The 19,588-nt window shown below is 54.2% G+C and overlaps 2 protein-coding genes across 3 annotated transcripts in view; one reads left to right on the forward strand and one right to left on the reverse strand.

Moving 5' to 3' along the window:
- Positions 1-7,844, reverse strand: part of TNPO2 (transportin 2) — a 30,587-nt gene extending 22,743 nt beyond the window's left edge. The window contains exons 1-6 of one of the 2 annotated variants that reach the window (XM_030545922.1): positions 7,743-7,844; positions 5,215-5,328; positions 4,825-4,900; positions 3,439-3,588; positions 2,377-2,483; positions 432-565 (exon numbers count right to left, since the gene is read on the reverse strand). In XM_030545922.1, the coding sequence (XP_030401782.1) occupies positions 432-565; positions 2,377-2,483; positions 3,439-3,588; positions 4,825-4,900; positions 5,215-5,313 (566 nt within the window). In that variant the 5' untranslated portion in view covers positions 5,314-5,328; positions 7,743-7,844. Of the gene's footprint in view, positions 1-431; positions 566-2,376; positions 2,484-3,438; positions 3,589-4,824; positions 4,901-5,214; positions 5,329-6,501; positions 6,584-7,742 lie in introns of those variants that run through there. The other variant, XM_030545920.1, reaches the window with a different exon arrangement.
- Positions 7,845-10,122: 2,278 nt separating this feature from the next.
- LOC115642448 (RING finger protein 11-like) lies at positions 10,123-17,030 on the forward strand. The gene is made up of 3 exons (XM_030545948.1): positions 10,123-10,312; positions 12,827-12,996; positions 15,189-17,030. The coding sequence occupies exons 1-3, from the start codon at positions 10,193-10,195 to the stop codon at positions 15,358-15,360; spliced, it is 462 nt and encodes a 153-aa protein (XP_030401808.1). The 5' UTR covers positions 10,123-10,192; the 3' UTR covers positions 15,361-17,030.
- Positions 17,031-19,588: the final 2,558 nt, after the last annotated feature.

Raw genomic sequence — 19,588 nt, forward strand, 5'->3', positions numbered from 1 at the left:
GAGGTGCTACTTTAATCTCATTCAGAGCAAAATGCAGCATAATGTTGTGTAACAGGATTGCTGTTCTAACTGGCAACTTGTGCAGAATTTTCACTGCTCCTTCTGGGTCAGTTGTTGAACACTGTTCAGCTTTCTGATAAGCATGAGGCCATGCATTCTGCTCATCAAGAGATGGGTGGGGCGAGGGGGAGAGAAGAGAGTTCCTTCACTTGGAAGCTCATTGGCATCCCGCCAGCGATCGTGGTCCTGGCTCTGGTACCAGCCCGGAGACATCCCCCAAAGCAGAACGCGAATGCACTCAGGAAGGGGAAGTGAGATGTTTCGAAGGGGTGGGCTCCGTTGAGGTTTCATACACGCATGCCCAACCTGTACCCCAGCACTACAGCGAAGGGGGCAGCGCTCCCCGCACCGCCAGGCAAGCTAATACGCACCTGATCTTGGGGCTGCAGTGCTTGAAGAACTGAAGGAACTTGGGAATCATGATGTTCAGGGGTCGATTCAGAGCATCGCTGTCCAGGAGTTCGGAAGAATCCTCACAGATCTTCTGCAAGGCACCGAAGGCCCCCTAAACACAACAGACTCGTCAGCTCACTCACAGAGAGATTTGGCTAAGGTCCCACAAGGAGTCTGTGGAGGAGCTGAGATTAGCACCGAGAACTTCAGATCCCAGACCAACGCCGCACCCCAAGGCACAACGCTGGCAGCTGACCACAGAACGAAAGGGAAGATTGACGTCTGTACGGGTGCTCAGGAGAACAACGCAAAAATAGCATTGTATGGACACACGCAGGTGAAATCTAAACTCAGCCCATGAGTGTTTACAAAGAAGGGATGGAAAATGTCGCCTGGCGGCTTATGTACCGCTGAGAGCACTCCCACACCCAAGCACAGTGGTTACCACTGAAGTTATGGTGATAACTATAGCTATGTAGAGGGCAACGCTATCACCACCACCAAACTCGAGGAAGGCAGTGTGGTCTAGAGGGTACGTCACTGGACCACCTGCTGCCTGACCTTGGGCTTTCCCCCACTCACCCTCTTTCATCTATTTAGACTGTAAACTCTTAGGGGAGTGATGATCCCTGTTCCAAACAACTTCAGCTGGAAACAAACTGGGATTTCACTGTAACCAGACAGTAACTGGATGCAAGGGCACTCCGCTGCAGGATGCAGGAACGTACTTATAAGGAGCTGCCAAGATTTAGCCTTATCTGCATCTCTGCTTTGCACAGAATCCAAGCTCTGCCCCACCCACGAGAGTTTCACAGCCAAACCCAGGCACTGCTGTCCCCACATCTTCAGTCTCTGACTAAACAACATTAGCACTGATGGCGTCGTCTCAACCCCTCTCCCAATCACTTCGGGAAGGTATTTCATTTCAAAGGCCAGACAAGGCAATTCAAATGCTATTCAGCAAGGACAGTCTAAGCCCTTGTCTATGCGGGGAAATGGAGTGGAACAGCCGTAGCAGTAGAGCTAACATGAGTGCTGGGAAGAGTTTCGTCCACTTCCTGTTCTCTTTATGACCCCCATCCCGACTCCAAGATGGAAGGATCAAGGGGTGTGGGTGTGGGTGTCAAGACCCTCTGTGACTGGTCACAGCGCCACTTACTCAAGTTTGACCCAGCCGTCCTCCATTATGGCCGAGGGACAGCTGGGCCAAACCCGGAGTAGGGAGCTGGGTCCATCCCCCTGCGCAGGAGCCGCCACTAAGAGGTGAGCTTGCTCTCCAGCCTCCCCACCCCAAGTAGCTTTTTCTGGAAGAGTGGGGGCCCCCTCCGCTTTGAGATTTCGCCCCAGATCCTGAAAAATGCCTGTGCAGCCCTGTGAAGGACAGTCCTTTACCCTACCCCAGTGTTTTCCATCTGAGGAATTCCAAGTGCGCTCTCCTCACAGAACCCCTGTTGAGGTATTTACCTTGTCTGCCAGTGATGTTAGTGAAACCTGAGATGCTGGGGGGGAAGGGAGGGGGCCCTGTCGGAAGTGGGGATCACATTGGGGACCACGAGATCTAAAAGCATGAACATCTACTGTCTGAGCTAGAAGACCCACGTTTGTCAGCTCAAAAGCTATACAGACTCATGAACTATGTACTCTGGTTCAATCCGACAGCTAGAGAACCATACTCCACAAGTGTGGGTTACATTAGGAAAGCAGATCCATTTTACAGATGGGAAACTGAGGGACGATACCATAAGACAGAAACATGGACATTTATCCCTACGGGAACCAGACTGAGATCTGACAACTCAGTTCACTTCAGGGCCACCCAGCTGGGTTGGATTTGAGCAGGTGACAGAGTTTGCCTTCTATATGCAAACCGAGAGAGACCCTGATGTCATCCCGCCGCCTTCTCTCCCCCGACATCCATCTTACCTCACACGTGTTGTAGTCTTCGGAGTTCAGCAAGTTGCATAGCTGCGGCAGGAGCTCCGGCCACATCTGAAGCTCCCCCTTGGACGCTATGGTGGTAATGAGAATCCCTGCCAGTTGGAAACACAAGTGACATATCACGCCTCATGGTAAGCTCTGGCTTGTCAAACCAAGGGTTCCACTCAGTCAGTCTCTCAAGGTCATTTACACACACCCAGGGGAGAGAGGAGGTGTCATTTCCCACCCCAAACAGCTATTATCACGATCCCCTCCCCAATGTCTGCCAATCCCCTAGACCCACACTACAGCCAGACCCTCGTATCTGTCCGCTACCCCTTTGGCGGTAAGAAGTGGAGGTCAGTTTTCTCCAGGAACGTTCCAGAAACAGCAATGTTACCAGAACTGCCAGGCAAGCATCAGGACTGGAGGTTTTCTACACAAGATGATTTCTGAGCATTAGGTAAGCACACCTTTCTCATTACAGATTCATTCTTGTTCCGCATCGGTTCTGTGCACCTTTGACCCACGCCCGGTCATTTTACTGACTTCAACCTGACCGACAATTAAAGTTTTACCCACATAACTAGGTCAGTAAGAGGCGTGATTATTTTAGCAACAGATATGCTGCTAGAAGCCTTACTACAGTGTAATGGCATCTACATAAGGAGACAGGTTTGCTGCTTTAGTTATGCCTGAGATCACACTTAAGGGTAGACAAGGCTAGAGTGTTTTATTCCTACTGGCCCTGCAGGAGGCGCTACAGGAGAACAAGCAGGGTTCAATCCCACCTCCTGCCTCAGCTAAGTTCCCATCACTGATTCTTCACTGCCAGTGAAGCAGGAAGAGCTCAGGAACACTGATTAGAAAAATCCTCTCCTGATAAGGAGACAACACAACATGGGCCATCGATGATTTTCCATGCCAGCGAGCACAGCCTCGCTTTAAGGGGATCATTACAATATACTCTCCTCTCCTCTCCATGCAAATGTACTTACATGGCATAAGCTACTTGAAATTGGACTAACTTCCCACAGTGCAACCCTGTCTCTTCCCCACCGCTCTTACCGATAGTGGCTCGGATAAGAGAGGAAGCGTCGCCAATGTTATTGAGACATTCCTGTTTAATGAACTCCGCCACAGGCTGGGGGAAGCTCTGGTAGTGCGCCTTCACATTGTTCTTCAGGATCAGCCCGCTGAGAGAGCGAGTCGGTTCATCTGGTTAGAGGATTTTTGGAAGAGGAGGTGGAGGGGGAAGAGAACAAAAATAAAAAAATTCCATCAACAGCTGTCGCTGTTCACCCTAGAGGTGGCTGTATGTCTGTGAGCGATTGGGGGAGATGAGATTTCTATACATATCTAGTCGGTAAAGCGCTCTAACAGGCTGTAGGGTGAAAGGATATCAAGCATGTGGGTTTGCTTCCCAGGTACGTGCCTATGATGTCAATGCACGCAAAGGTTTAGGATGCAGCTATCTGCCTTTTGTTGTTATAGTCACACTATACCTTCATCTCCAACCACAGTGGCTTGCCATTCCTCTTCAAACACGACCCCCCTTCGTGAAGCGCTCCAAGGCTTCACATTTCCCCTGAGACAGACAGTACCAGCCTCATTCTGAAGAAGCCCAGAATGAGCAGGAGATTAACTCACTTACTGAAAAGGCCTCAGCAAGTTCAGCTGGGAATAGAACCCAGGAGTACTGGCTCCCAGTGCCCCTACTGTAACCCCTAGTCCACAATCTCTCCCCCAGCTAGGAGCAGAACTCTGCAGGCTCAGCTTAGAGAGGAAGGCTGGCCCAGTGGTTACAGCACCATGGATTCAATTCCTGCTCCACCTGACCAATCCTGGGCAAGCCATTTAGCCTCATCGTGCCTCAGTTTCCCATCTGTACAATGGACATAACAGCACCTCCCTGCCTCACAGGGTGTGTGTGAGTGAGAGAAAGATTGTGAGGCATCCAGATACTACAGGGATGGGGGAGGCATATCAGTACCTAACAATCACAAATTTCCCATCCCCTGCTTAACTGCTGACCTAGTCTTCTTCTCATTGAGGCAGAGAACCTAGGTGTCCCAGATCCCTACTCTGGGCACTACCTCAAAGTTTTTAGGAAAGTCGGTCACTTGCAAGAACACCTGTGGAAAAATCATTTCTAAAGCATTAAAATGTCAAGTTTACAAGATATTCCAGCAAGAATCTTGAGGGGCTTAAGGTGTCAGCCCTAGATCAGATACAAGCTCATTTAACAAGCAAGAGGGCCTAGCTCAGATGTGTCTGTGGAGCTCGCCCGCCCACCGGCAAGGAAACCCACCTCCCAATTTTTCTATTCTTTTGCTCACGCAAGTTATCCCAACAATCCCCAGCGATGGAATTTTGCACAAAAGAGACACTTAATGGCACGGGGACAAGTCCCCATGTATCTACCACCCACTTCCATCACAGCAGGGAACTTACCCTCCGATTTCAGCCGTGTCAAGACAAATATCAGGTAGTTATTGAAGTCGGGGAATTGGTTCAGTTGCTTCAGTTTCTACAGCGCTGGTTAAAGAAGAAGGCTCACAGCCCAAACAGGGATTTTAAAGGAAGGCTGATGCACAGTATCTGTTTGGACCAGATCGTTGCAATATTAAGGACCAGATGGGCACCCTGCCAAGCTGCATGTCAGCGACACAGATTCTTCTAAGATAAAAAATAAATCCACAGACAGAAGTACTAAAATTTCTCCCCATTTTAAGGCTACGCAGGGCACCTTGACTTAAAGGTTATTAGTTTTCAGCACAATTTACACAGCAAACATACACAACTTGACTTCCTAGAGAGCAGCCTGGCTTATTTTAAGGATACATCTTGGACAATGCGCTGTGTGGCAGTGTTAGGAGACTGGGAATCTTTGAGTAACTGCAGCACTTGCTGTAGTCCCTGCTCATCTGGCTGCCAATCCATGGTGCAGAGCTGTAACTACACAGGAAGGAAAAGAGGTTAATGATACTCCATTCAGAGCATCTCACTAAACTGCAACGAAGATCACATGGCATTTCAGAACTCTGGCTGTCAGCCAGGATGGACCTGCACTCGCTATGACTGGACACAGTTCTGATCCATGAGCAGACGGCTGCCTAAGAAACGGACTTCTCAATGCATGTAGGTCCTTCCTGCCTTCATACAGAGGCAAGAAGAGTTTCTGCTGCTTCTGCAGGGACTAGATGTACTGAAAATGCTATTTTTGTGTTAAGGTTTGGAGGGTGGGTTTAGTGAGGATAATATTAGCATAACATGTTACAGAACTAGATCTCCATCCAAAGCACATTTAAATGAATTAAAGTCTTCCCAGGAGCTTCAGTGGCTGCTGCATCAGGCCCTCATTGGATGGAAGTAGGGTGACCAGATGTCCCGATTTTATAGGGAAAGTCCTGATATCTGGGGCTTTTTTTAATATGGGCTCCTACTACCACTCCCCCCCCACACACACACACTTGCTATCTGGTCACCCTACATGGAAGAGGCACACTTCTGCTCACCCAGCAGCATCACATCCATCTCCAGGGATCTAGGAATAATGTCAGGGAAACCGATGGAGAAAGTTTACGGTGACAATGGGAAATATTTCCTTATTGCAAGGGATCTACTGCACTGTGGAATCAACTTCCCAAGGGAAGCACCATCATTTGGGATATTTTGAACTGGAGAACAAATTACTGGGGGTACTGGGAGAAATAGGTATAGACCAAACTTCTATGGTCCCTCAAATGCTTATCATCAGGACACCAAGCCATCTGGGGGGCTCAGCAGAAGAGAAGCATACAGTGGATTTAGAGATGAAGAGATTTTTGTAGGGCTATGACCTCACTTTCTTTTCCTTGAAAATAAGTTAGTGGGAGTTTTCATGGAAACCAGTGCTCCTCTACCAACAGTCGCAGCCCAGAGAGACACATGGAGAGAGATTGAGTCTCCACCCTCACTGTTTCCTCTCTGCCCCACCGTTTCCAGAGTAGACCCCACTTCCTCCTAACCCACCAACGCTCTGGGCCTGCCTTTTCTAAACAGGCCCCCTTCCCAATCCCGCAGATCCAGCCCCAAATCCCCCTCTCCAGCCTCTCCAAGCTACAGGATGAGGCAAGTTCTTGGGGTTACCTTGTGTGGTGCCATTTGGGCTGATGGGAAAGAAGAGTGGGTCCCATCTCACCACAACCCTGAGGCTGGACCACCTTGGCCTTCAGGCCAGAAATTGGAACAGGCCCAGGATATCCATCCATGGTCCCCTCCCACACATGCTTCTTTCCTCCCCCGCACCCTACATCCTCCAGTGACTGTCCCTAACCCCAAATAGCTCATCCCTCCCCCAGCCACCCCTTGAGGCTCCTCCTGCCTTCCTCTGCCCTCCATCCAGGCCTCACTGTATTTGATCTCCCAAAGACCCCCCCCTCGCCCCACGTGGGCTCGACCCAACCCCAGCCAGACACCCTCTGCTCCCTCCCCCCAGCTGCTCCTCCTGCCCCCTCCAGCCCTCCCTCTTCTCCCCCCCAGCTCCTCCTAGCCCCGCCATCCTGCCCCTCCTCCCCGCTGCTCCTCCTGACAGCTTCCAATAACCCCCATCGTCTCCTCTTCCTCCCCCCCCGGCTGCTCCTCCAGCCCCCCTTCCTCACCCCCCCGGGTTCCCCCCACGCCCCTCCCGGCTGTTCCCCCCGCCCCCCCATCCTCTCCCCTCCCACACCTCTGGGCTCCATCCTGGCCTCCCCACATTTGATCTCCCAACGACCCCCCCTCCACCTGGGCTCGCCCAGTTTCCCACCCCCGTGACTCAACTCCCCCCAGACACCCCCGGCCCCCCCCATCCTCTCCCCTCCCCCCGGCTGCTCCCCCGGCCCCCCATCCTCTCCTCTCCCCTCCCCCCCGGCTGCTCCCCCGGCCTCCCCATCCTCTCCCCTCCCCCCCGGCCCCCCATCCTCTCCCCTCCCCCCCCGGCTGCTCCCCCGGCCCCCCATCCTCTCCTCTCCCTCCCCTTAGCTGCTCCCCCGGCCCCCCATCCTCTCCTCTCCCTCCCCTTAGCTGCTCCCCCGGCCCCCCATCCTCTCCTCTCCCTCCCCTTAGCTGCTCCCCCGGCCCCCCATCCTCTCCCCCCTTAGCTGCTCCCCCATCCTCTCCCCTCCCCCCCGGCTGCTCCCCAGGCCCCTCCATCTTCTCCTCTCCTCCCCCGGCTGCCCCCCCTCCTCTCCTCTCCCCCCCCGGCCCCTCCCCCATCCCCGCCTCCCCCTGGGTTTACTCAGCCCCCCCGCGCCCCTCCCGGCCACGCGCCCGCCCCGGCTCCCCGCGCCCACGCTGCCCCCGCAGGCCCCGGCGGGCGCTGCGGCCTAGCCGGCCCGGCGCGGCGGTACCTGCGCGGCGGCCTCTCTCGCTCTGGCGGCTCCGGCTGCCCGGCCCAGGAGGGAGGCGGCTGCAGCGGCGGCGGCAAAACGAGGCGAACGCGACACGCGGGCGCTGACCCCGGCCGGCCGCCGTTCCCCGCCCGCGGGCGGCCGCACCACGTGACGTGAGGGAGGGAAACTGAGGGGGGGTCACATGGTGGGGAAAGAAGCGGGTGCCGGTCACGTGATAGGAGGAAGGGGCGGGCTCGGCTCCCAAAGAGAGGCAATAGCCACGCCCCCTCCCCTCAATCCGGTGAACCAAACTGCGATTGAGGGGTGGAGCCAGGACTCCTGGGTTCTATCCCCAGCTCTGGGTGGGGGCTAGTGGTTAGGGCGGGGGCCAGGACTCCTGGGTTCTATCCCCGGCTCTGGTAGGGGAGTGGGGGCTAGTGGTTAGGGCAGGGAGCCAGGACTCCTGGGTTCTATCCCTGGCTCTGGGTGGGGGCTAGTGGTTAGGGTAGGGAGCCAGGACTCCTGGGTTCTATCCGCGGCTCTGGTAGGGGAGTGGGGGCTAGTGGTTAGGGCAGGGAGCCAGGACTCCTGGGTTCTATCCCCGGCTCTGGTAGGGGAGTGGGGGCTAGTGGTTAGAGCAGGGGGCTGGGAGCCAGGACTCCTGGGTTCTATCCCCAGCTCTGAGTGGGGTCTAGTGGTTAGAGCAGGGGGCAGGGAGCCAGGACTCCTGGGTTCTATCCCTGGCCCTGGTAGGGGAGTGGGGGCTAGTGGTTAGGGCAGGGAGCCAGGACTCCTGGGTTCTATCCCCGGCTCTGGTAGGGGAGTGGGGGCTAGTGGTTAGGGCGGGGGCCAGGACTCCTGGGTTCTATCCCTGGCTCTGGTAGGGGAGTGGGGGCTAGTGGTTAGGGCAGGGGGCCAGGACTCCTGGGTTCTATCCCCAGCTTTGGTAGGGGAGTGGGGGCTAGTGATTAGAGCAGGGGGCTGGGAGCCAGGACTCCTGGGTTCTATCCCCAGCTCTGAGTGGGGTCTAGTGGTTAGAGCAGGGGGCAGGGAGCCAGTACTCCTGGGTTCTATCTCTGGGTGAGGAGTGGGATCTAGCAGTTAGAACAGGGAGCCAGGACTCCTGGGTTCTAGCACCAGCTTTGGAAGGGGAATGGGATTTAGGGTACAGTAGCATCTAACCTGTCAGATGTTGTACATACCTGAGGCCTGGTCTACACGCAGTCATACTGGTTTAACTATAAGTGTAATTTTTAAACTAAATTTGGTTAAATTGATACAGTAATGGATGTTTTTAAATCAGTTGAAATGTGGCTTACATTGCTTCCTTCACAAACTAAACTCCAATCCATTTTAAACGGAGATAAATGTGTTCACAAAGGGCACAGTACAAGCATGTGTGTAAGAAAATAGAAAAACAAAGACAATCCCCACCTCAAAGAGTTTACACTCAAAATAGGGAAGACACACAGGCTGGGAGCAGAAATTGAGGCACAGAGAAAGGATGTGACTTGCCCAAGGTCACATTGCAGGTCAGTGGCAGAGCCAGAATAGAACCCACGTGTCCTGAGTCCAGAGGTGGATTATGGTTTTGTGAGGCCCTGGCCAGAGCCAAAGCAAGAGGGACCCCTCCTCTGGGCTCCTGCTGCGAAAAAGGGGTCAAGGCGCAGCAGCATGCCCATCTCTGCCCATCCGCCTGGTGCTCCTGCTGGGGAGTGGAGTTGGGGCATGGGGGCTTGCCCCACTGTTCTTGCCCGGCACTCCTGCCAGGGACTCTGCTCCCCTAGCAAACCAGCCCTGCTCAGTCACCCCCCGACCAGACAACCTTAACTCTGCCCTCTGTTCGATGCCAGCATTTGATGATGAATCTGCAATCATATAAGATGAGGAAAAGAAAAGCTCTTCCAGGCTTTCTTCATGCACCTGAAGAAGCAAATGAGGGGCAACTGGATAAGATCAAGGAAGGAGAAAGTGGCACATTTAGTCAAAGGGTAGGTATGTTCCCAAACTATGAAAGTCATGTGAGGTGAATCAAATCGATTCCCAAATGGAACAAAATGCTGTCAGCCTTTTGGGCATGGGGAGGGGCTCCCCTTCTTTATACCCCCTCTCATTCCTTCCCTTCTTCTCCCCTTTCTCCAGCCCCTTCCTCACAGCCTGTTTCCCCTTCGCCGACCCAGCCACTCCCTGCTCTACCCCCTCCCCTCACTCCATACCTGCCCCTCCTCTTTCCTACCCCCTCCCACTATCCTCCCCTTCCTCGCTGATTGCTCCCCTTTCCCAATCCCACACGCTCTCCCCCTCTGCGCACGCGCGGAGCCCCGCCAAGGCCGCCGGGACTCCAATTCCCGTGGTGCCCCGGGGCGGAGGGCGGTACCATTGCCCGGCGAGGGGCGGGGGGAGCAGACGGCGTCGCTCCCTGCCCCTCCCCCCAGCGGAGGGCCGGGGGTGGCAGAGTCCGGCCGGGGATGGGGAACTGCCTCTCCTCGCAGGCGGCCGATGACCTCTCGCTGCTCAACGACTCGGGGGACGGGGCCAGCCTGGGGCCCGGGGACCCGCCGCCCCCCCCGGCGCCGCCCCCCTACCAGGTACGGGGCGGTGCGGGGAAGCCTGGGGGCCTATGGGGCCCGTGGGGGGGCTGGGGGGGTCATAGGTCCCCGGGGGGGAGAGTCTGGGGGCCTATGGGGCCCGTGGGGGGGCTGGGGGGGTCATAGGCCCCGGGGGGGAGAGTCTGGGGGCCTATGGGGCCCGTGGGGGGGTCATAGGCCCCGGGGGGGAGAGTCTGGGGGCCTATGGGGCCCGTGGGGGGGTCATAGGCCCCGGGGGGGAGAGCCTGGGGGCCTATGGGGCCCGTGGGAGGGCTGGGGGGGTCATAGGTCCGGGGGGGAGAGTCTGGGGGCCTATGGGGCCCGTGGGGGGATGGGGGGGGGCCATAGGTCCCCGGGGGGGAGAGTCTGGGGGCCTATGGGGCCCGTGGGGGGGTTGGGGGGGTCATAGGCCCCGGGGGGGAGAGTCTGGAGGCCTATGGGGCCCGTGGGGGGGCGGAAGAGTGGGCTGGGGGGGTCATAGCCCCCGGGGGGGGCAGGGAAGCGGCCCATGGAGGGGGAGCCCAAGGGAGAGGCTATACCGGGAGAGTATGGGGGGAGCTTTGGGGTGGCCTGTAGGGGAAGGAGGGGCTCCTGGGCTGGGGGGAGCCGTGGGGAGCAGTTAGGAGTTGGCTGGGGGGACAGGACCGAGGCTTATGGGGGCATTCCCCCCAGGAGAGGTGAGTAGTTGGGGCGGGTGAGCTGGGAGGAGGGGGCTACTGCTCATGGGGATTCTGGGTGGGGAGAGGGGCTGTGCTGTGGCCCATGTGTGAAGCTCTCCCTGCAGCTGGGGATGTGACGAGTGGGGAGTATTGGGGGGTTGCAGCCACATGGGGGGGCAGGGGGAGCTTTTGGGGGAGGGGAGCAGCAAGGGGTGTGGTCCATGGAGAGATTCTGGGGGTGGGGGTGGCCCAGTGCGGGCTTCCTTTGGGAAGGGTACGAGGAGGTGGGGGGTGTCTCCTACCTGACCTAGCCAGCAGCACTCCCAGTCCTGTACGGGTGCATGGCAGGGCACCAGGAGCCAGCAGGATCCTCCCAGAAACTCCTGGGTTCCAGGCCTATTCTCTTCCCTTTGGCGGGCGCTGGCCTTGGACACAGGGCTCTGGCATTCCCAGAGAAGCTGCATTTCCAACCCGCTCCTATCAGCACCTCCTGCAAATGAAGAGCCAGAGAATCCTGGCTTGTCCAGCTTGGGATTGGCCCCTTGGGCTATTCCCAGGCCTTTGGACCTAGCCTGAAACACCCCAAGCAATGGGATTTCTCACAGTCTCCCTCCAGAAGACTGTACCCTGATACTCAGCCTACGCTGTGCTCAATTTCAGTCTAGCTCCACCCTAAACATTCCTCTCCCCTCTTGGTGTCTCCACCCTGAAGACACAGCTGTTTCCTGGGTGCTGTAGAAACACTTAATTAGATGGGAAGAGATCTGCCCAATGCTCAGAGCCATGTAAACTCGAAGGCCGGGTCTACGCTAGCGCTTAATGTTGGCAAAACTTTTATCGCTCCGTGGTGTGGAAACCCTCCCTCAGTTTTGCCTGCGTAAGGGCTCAGGTGCACATCACTCTGTCTGCGTCTCCCCATAGCTACCAGCGCCCCTTGAGCGGGGTTTACTCTCTCCCGTCTCGGTCCAGCTGTGCCACTGAAAGCTTGCGCTGAAGTCGCAGAACAGCCTAGTTGGTGACCTGTGTCGTCGTAGGGAGAGGGCCATGTATTACACGCTGGGGATGTGGGGGAGTGATTAGCATGTGCCTTTCTGGATGAAGGGCTTGACACTGTGCCCCTCAGGTCATGGCATCCGACTGGGTGGGTCAGCCTGAAAGGGCCGGGTCTCCGGCCTGGCATTTCCTCAGGAGCAACGCTGGTGTTCCCCATGGGTGCTTGAGTTCAGTAACACCATGAAGAACTGTCCACAGCCCTGCGGTGGGAGGCAACTCTGAAAACTCCCCTCTGTCACAATGCCTGTCGAAACCTTGACACCAGCGAGGCGGCTGCTGTGTCATGCCTGTCATGCTGACCAGTCTGGTTTCCTTGGGCTTCCCTGTCTGTTTATATCCATCTCTCTTCTCTTCTCACACTTGGATTGGAAGCACTTTGGGGGCAAGGACTGTCTTTTTTATTTCGGTCTGTTTGTACAGCACTTAGCGTGCCGGGGTCCTGATCCATGACTGGGATACTGGATGGTACCATAAAACACCTAAACAATGTACAGCACCTTGCACACTGTGGTCTTGATCCAGGACTGAGGCTCCTAGTTGCTACTGCAGTATAAATAAGGGCACTTCAATAGTTGGATAGACTGCAAAACTATCTCCTTAAATAGCATAATAGAAATGCCAGGCTGGAAGGAACCTCAAGAGGTCATCTAGTGCAACCCTCCCCCCCATGCTGAGATAGGGTTGAGTCTACCTAGCCCATCCTTGACAGGCTTGTTTTCTATTAAAATCAGGAGGAAGAGGGGGTGTTCAGCCCCTGGGTGCCTGTTACCAGAGTAATGAGCTCTGTCTTCTGATTTTGAAGGAACATGAGCCGATCCCAGTGTATCACCCCACGCCGAGCCAGACCCGACTTGCCACGCAGCTAACGGAGGAAGAGCAGATCCGAATCGCCCAGCGGATTGGGCTGATACAGCACCTGCCCAAAGGGATATTCGATCCGGGCACGGAACCATCGGAAAAAAAAGTGAAAGAGTAAGTCCTTTGCGTCCGACACCTTTCGTTTCTTCTCTTAGCCCTGGGCTGAGCTGTGAGGGTTGACGGCAGTCGCCATAAAGCTGAACAGTCCGCCCCAATGCATGTCTAAACAGCCCGTAGAATTTACTTCCTAGGTTTGCGGTAACTCCAAAATTGTTATGGAAACTTTCCAGGCTTGGCAGAAAATCCACTCACTCCTTGAGGGAAAAAAACTGACTAGCTCCTAGCCCATGGTATTACACGAGGCTGGATAACGGCTGCCTAGAATGGAAAGTCTTGGAAGACAAGGACTTGGTCCTTGTACCTCTTTGCTAGAGTAGCCAGCACGCAATTTGCCCTCTGCAAATATTTTTCTATCCGATGGGCTGATCCCACTTCTTCCAAACAGCTTCACTTTATCTTCAAACCCTTCACCAAACATATCTGAGCCTCCATGAGAGCTACTGCTTGTTACCAGCAGAGTTCAGCTGGTATTTGAGAGAGTCTCCCATTGGGAGGCAGAGGTGGGAAGTAACCCGTTTTCTTCTGTTTCGAATAGGCCGACGGTTCTACTCTCTGTTGTTCCTCATAGAGCTTAAGGTCAGAAGGGACCATTAGATCCCCTAGTCCAGTGGTCCCCAACCTTTTTCATCTGGCGGGTGCCAGACGACGAGCCATGGAGGACCGTGGCGGTGGACGAGCATCCACTGAAATGCCGCCGACAAGCAGCGTCAATAGGCGTTGCCGCCGACGTGCCGCCGATTTTCAGCGGTGACGTCTCTGGATGACGCAGCTTGTCGGTGGCATTTCGGTGGATGCTCATCCGCCGGCCAGTACACGGGTGCACTTAGGCGCCCCATCGGGCGCCATGGTGCCTGCGGGCACTGCGTTGGGGACCTCTGCTCTAGTCTCAGCTCCTGTATGTTACAGGCCATTAAAGCATTTCCGTCGTCAGGAGACTGAACTCTGCTCCAGGCAAAGAACAGGCGAGAGATCCAGCTGCTGTTATGCCAGGGGCTCCGGCGCGCGGGTGGGGAATTGATTAGGTGACAGATGCCTAGATTTCAAATGCTTGAGGAGTTTTCCCATATGGGTCAGGAAATCAAAGTGGAAAACTGCCCAGTCAGAAAGCCAGTGTATTAAACTTACAGGTGTGTGAAAATGGAAATGGAAATCACTTTGCTGTCCTATCAGTTCACCAACACCGTGAATGCTGTGTTCAGCTGGGTTCACCCTGCTCAGATGGCAGGGGGAAGGGGTGGGGGGTCGCTGCCACCTTCCTTGGAAGCAGCTGGTCTGGGGCACGGTGGGAGGTAGAATACTGGTTTGATGGAGCCTTGCAGTGCCTGGCATCAAGTCCAGAGGCATTTGATTGTACTCAGCTGTGTGCACTGGGTCAAGACTCCTCCCTCGGAGCATGCCCAGGGGCATGCTGGGAGTCTCTGTATCGGGGTGGGTAAACTTTTTGGCCCGAGGGCCACATCAGGGTTTCAAAATTGTATGGAGGGCCGGGTAGGGAAGGCCGTGCCTCCTGGCCCCTGCCCTCTATCCACCCCTCCCACATCCCACCCCCGACTGCCCCCCTCAGAACCCCCAACCCATCCAAACCCTCCTGCTTTTTGACCCCTAACTGCCCCCTGGGAACTCCACACCCTATCCAACTCCCCTGCTCCCTGACTGCCCCAGCCCCTATCCACACCCCTGCCCCAACAGGCCTCCTGGAACTCCTGCACCTATCCAACCCCCCTGGTTCCCTGTCCACTGACTGCTCGCCCCCGTGAACCATGGCCCCCCGGCTTCGTGACTGCCCCCTGGGACCCACCCACTCCCCACTCCCTTACCTTGCCAGAGCCAGCCATGCCACCACAGTGCCTGGCAGGAGCGGCAGGCCAGAGCGCTGGCAGTGAGGGATGGGGGACAGCAGTGCAGGGGCCGGGGGCTAGCCTCCCCGGCCAGGATGGCCAGCCCGTGGGCTGTAGTTTGCCCACCTCTGCTCTGTATACTGCTCTGGCAGAAGAAAGGGGCTTTTCTCTCTTCCCAGGGCTTGTGGGAAGCAGAGCATGAAGTAGAACAGCCCCAAGGCTGCTCCAGCTTAACAGTCCCTTAAACACAGGGGGGTAAAGCCCCCAGGGCAGGGATGGAGACAGTGGGGCCAGGGATCTCCCCTGCAGACGGCGAGCTAACAGCACTTCCCCGCTCTCTGGCCATAGGTGTGTCATCTGCATGCTGGATTTCGTGTACGGAGACCCCATCCGGTTCCTGCCCTGCCTGCATATCTACCACGTGGACTGCATCGACGACTGGCTGATGCGCTCCTTCACCTGTCCCTCCTGCCTGGAGCCAGTGGACGCTGCTCTGCTGGCCTCCTATGAGACGAATTGAGGCCAAGCGTCGTCGTCATGGCCCACGCTAATGCTTCGAGGCTGGTGGTGCGGAGAGGTTGGTCGAGCTGGGAGGACTGGGGGCTTTTCGCTTTGCACACTCACGGGTTACACCAAAGACTCCGGCAAGGAACGCCAGCTCTGCTGCCTTGCGGATCGTCCAGAGCCGTTAGAACGTCGCTCCGACGAATGTCAGTTAAAAGCTGCCTCTTGCAGTCTCTGTATTAGCGTGCCAGGCTGAGGTATGGAAAGTTCCCTTCCTGGGCCCTCCCAGAAAGCAGCACCTGCCCATGCCATGCAGCCGCTCCGAGTAGCTCCTCAGCGAGCATGGCCTGGCTGTGATGGGGACAGGCGGAAGGTGCTGTTAGGCTGCAGCCCCTTCGTGTGACGATATTAGCATAATGCAGAAGTGAGAGAAATGGATGAGGTTAAATAAAAACAGGTGCTGATCCCCTCCATTACAAACAGAAGGTGCAAGATCGTAGAGGTGCTGGCAAGAGCTGCAGGCTTGCACTGCTCGACATCTAGCTTGGTTAGGGATTTTTTTTTTTGTTCATCTCTGCTTTAAATAGTCACAACTCAGCTCCTTTAGCACCTGTTTTTTCCTTCCCCTGGGTGGCGGCAGCTGTGCTTAACCCCTCGGCTGACTGAAACCAAACCGCCCACCCCAAATGGCCTGGAATGATGAAAGTAAGTCCCCCAGTGGCTCCCCACCCGCTGTTACTCAAACAGGGGTGCCTAGAAGCAACATTAGTGGGTGACGTTAAATAGCAACATTACAGCAGGACTGATTCTAGCATCACGAATGGCACCCCGTAAAGGCGCTAACCTTAGTGTCAGTCTTGGGTTTGAGGAGGAATAAAACCAAACCCTGCTCATTTTCTCTCTCCTGCTTTAGAGATTATTCTCACCAATCAGACAATGTTTTAATATTCCAGCTGGCACATCTGCCTGAACAAAGCTATTTCCTGGAGGAATTACTCCCACCCCCAGAAGGTTTTATAGTCCCAAAAATAAATTATTTCTATTAAGCCAAATCGGCTTGGCACAAGGTGGTTTTTATTGTGTCACAACTGAATGGCTTTAAATAACCGAATGCAGATTTCTTCCCTAGTGCTATTTTAAGCGTCTGCCAGGTAAAGGGCAGTTGCTTTTGATGAATTTTCTCCTTTTTGAAGGCAGGGCAGCAGTTCATTTGTTCCCTTTGAGGTTGCAACTTTAATATCAGTCATTACACTCTACAACCTGCAGATTTGCCGCCTTAGCTGGCTCACAAGGCAATGAAGACTAATCAAAACTACGAGAGTAGAAAATTGGAAACAGAGGCCAAGTTTGCCCCACGAAATAGGAAGTTTTCTTTCGCATGATGGGAGCACCAGGAGCTTCTCTTGTTGCCTTGAGACTTAAACCCACCCTAGCAAAGCCAGCTCGTTTGCCAGCTGTCAGATGCTGCTCGTAGTGCAGGAATCGGCCCGGCCCACCAGGGGTTAGCACAATTTTTAGTGAGTTGCCAGTAGGACGGGCTGCCCTGTGCTCTGTTAGTGGCTCCCAGGCCAGAAGCGTGAAAGGGCTTTTCCAGTTACGTATTGTCCTTAACAAGGATTTAGTGCTTGAAAGTTAAGACTGATGTACATTGCATTGGAAATGAACAATAAAATAGATTGCCTATGAGTGCTGGGCCATGTGGCTTTCTAGGGGTTAAGCCTCTCGTACCGTTCAGCCTCACGGCTTTGATTGCAGAGTATCTTACCGAGGCCTGCTCACAGCACACACCTCTGAAGGAGGGACATGTCAGCCCTAGGGCCAGGTGAGGAACCACACAACCCTGACAAGATGCAGCACTAGACCACATTTAATACTCCGGTAGCCCTCTGTCATGACCACTTGCATCACCTCCTGCCCCATACAGGAGCAGATACAACCACTGTAATGGTTTGCTGGGGGACAGTAAAGTCCTTCATGCACCTGGAAATCAGTCAGAAGCATGGGTCTAAACTGCTCCAGATAGACCAGGCCACATCACAGAGAGAAGGGCAGTGCTGGCTGCTGAAATCAGACGTGCTTATAAGAACATAATGGCTGTACCGGGTCAGACCAAAGGTCCATCTACCCAGTATTCTGTCTAACATCATTGACCAATGCCAGGTGTCCCAGAGGGTAATGATCAAGTGATCTCTCTCCTGTCATCCATCTCCACCCTCTGACAGACAGAGGCTAGGGACACCATTCCTTACCCAGCCTGGCTAATAGCCGTTAATGAACGTAACCTCCATGAATTTATCCAGTTCACTTTTAAAGCCTGTTATAGTCCTAGCCTTCACAGGTAAGGAGTTCCACACGTTGACTGTGTGCTATGTGAAGAAGAACTTCCTTTTATTTGTTTTAAACCTGCTGCCTATTAATTTCATTTGGTGACCCCTAGTTCTTGTATTATGGGAATAAGTAAATAACTTTTCCTTATCCACTTTCTCCACATCACTCATGATTTTATAGACCTCTATCATATCCCCCTAGTCTCCTCTTTTCCAAGCTGAAGAGGCCTAGCCTCTTTAATCTCTCCTCATATGGGACCCTCTCCAAACCCCTAATCATTTTGGTTGCCCTTTTCTGAACCTTTTCTAGTGCCAGTATATCTTTTTTGAGATGAGACCACATCTATACACTGTATTTGAGGTGTGGGTGTACCATGGATTTATATAAGGGCAATAATATATTCTCAGTCTTATACTCTATCCCCTTTCTAATGATTCCTAAGATCCTGTTTGCTTTTTTTGACTGCCTCTGCACACTGTGTGGACATCTTCAGAGAACTATCCATGATGACTCCAAGATCTTTTTCCTGACACATTGTAGCTAAATTAGCCCCCATCATATTGTATGTATAGTTGGGGTTATTTTTTCCAATGTGCATTACTTTACATTTATCCACATTAAATTTCATTTGCCATTTTGTTGCCCAATCACTTAGTTCTGTGAGAGTGCTTGTGGGAGATTTAATCTGGATCCATGGTCTCTTCACCTAAAACTGCTACCCACCATCACAACTGGTTGCAGCAGCCGGGGGCTACCACCTCCTGCTGTATTTAACTTCCACCACATTAGCTGGGAGGGTGGTTCGGGACTGGGCCCTCCCTGGCCTGGTTAATTTTATTCCTCTAGCACTTGCTGATCCTTAGTGTGCTGGAGCATGGACCAGCACTCGCTGTTCCTGGGACAATACAGATTTACACTTCCCTAGAGAAGGTAAAGGAGAGTGAATTTACACTGACTCCCCTCTTGAGTCAAACTCTCCATATTTAGCTCCTTTTCCCACCCCTACTCCTTTCAGGGCAGACGCTAGAGCACAAGACTAGTCGTCAGGAACAAGTTCAAATCTTAGCTCTGCTAGTGCCATTCTGTGACCTCAGACAAGTCCTTTCCCAGCCCCCACTGCGGTTGTCAGCTGTAAGTTCTTCAGGGCCAGGACTGACTCTCACCATGTACAACAGGGCCCTTTGTCTTGGTTGAGGTCTCGAGGCTACATGTCTACACTGCTGTTAGCCTGGGCGAGCGGTGCCTGGCTGTGTCCTCCCAGCACTGAACCACATCCTCACGGTTTCTGCACTTGCCTGGGGACATAGCCCTGTGTTCTCTGGGATTCCTTCCCAGTCAATTATGGGAGAAATTCCCTTCAGGGCAGAAAATTGGGGCAAGAGCATTGGAGGACAAGCAGCACCTGATACTTCAGCCTGCATCCTCACAGGGTTCTAATCCACCTCCCCAGCCAGGTTTGCTAGCCTGGCCTTAAAACACCCTCTCACACTCCTATGGGACAAAAATGGGGTTTGGGAGGGTTCCAGGTTAATGGTGCCATGTAGACATAACCCCCAGTTACTTCTACCCAATGAGCTCAGAGCCCTTACTTCAGCCCCCCATCCTCCAGGAGATAGGTACCACCCTCTTTCTCCAGCAACAGCTCACTGTGCTCCCTTTACAGGGGCTGTACCTGTTAATGGCTTTATCGGCAGCGGACAGCTAAGTAATTACACAGGCAAAAGCGGAAGCAGAGACAGAAAACAAAGCAACACTTCCTGTGAAACAGACCTACCAGCTCAGCAGTACATACAACAGGAGTTTATTTAAAAAAGCCAATCTTAAGAAAAAATTGTCAGTGATTCTGAGCTTGGCCCGTAAGAGTGATACAAAGAGGGATGAATCAGGTGGACAGGTCACAGCAGCTCCAAGGCCCA

The sequence above is a fragment of the Gopherus evgoodei genome, unplaced genomic scaffold, assembly GCF_007399415.2.
Source record: "Gopherus evgoodei ecotype Sinaloan lineage unplaced genomic scaffold, rGopEvg1_v1.p scaffold_40_arrow_ctg1, whole genome shotgun sequence".
Taxonomy (NCBI): Eukaryota; Metazoa; Chordata; order Testudines; family Testudinidae; genus Gopherus; species Gopherus evgoodei.

Coding starts and splice junctions, on each gene's coding strand:
- LOC115642448 (XM_030545948.1), top strand. CDS start 10,193: ATGGGGAACTGCCTCTCCTCGCAGGCGGCCGATGACCTCTCGCTGCTC. Junction 10,313..12,826: donor CGGCGCCGCCCCCCTACCAG/GTACGGGGCGGT, acceptor CTGATTTTGAAG/GAACATGAGCCGATCCCAGT. Junction 12,997..15,188: donor TCGGAAAAAAAAGTGAAAGA/GTAAGTCCTTTG, acceptor CTCTGGCCATAG/GTGTGTCATCTGCATGCTGG.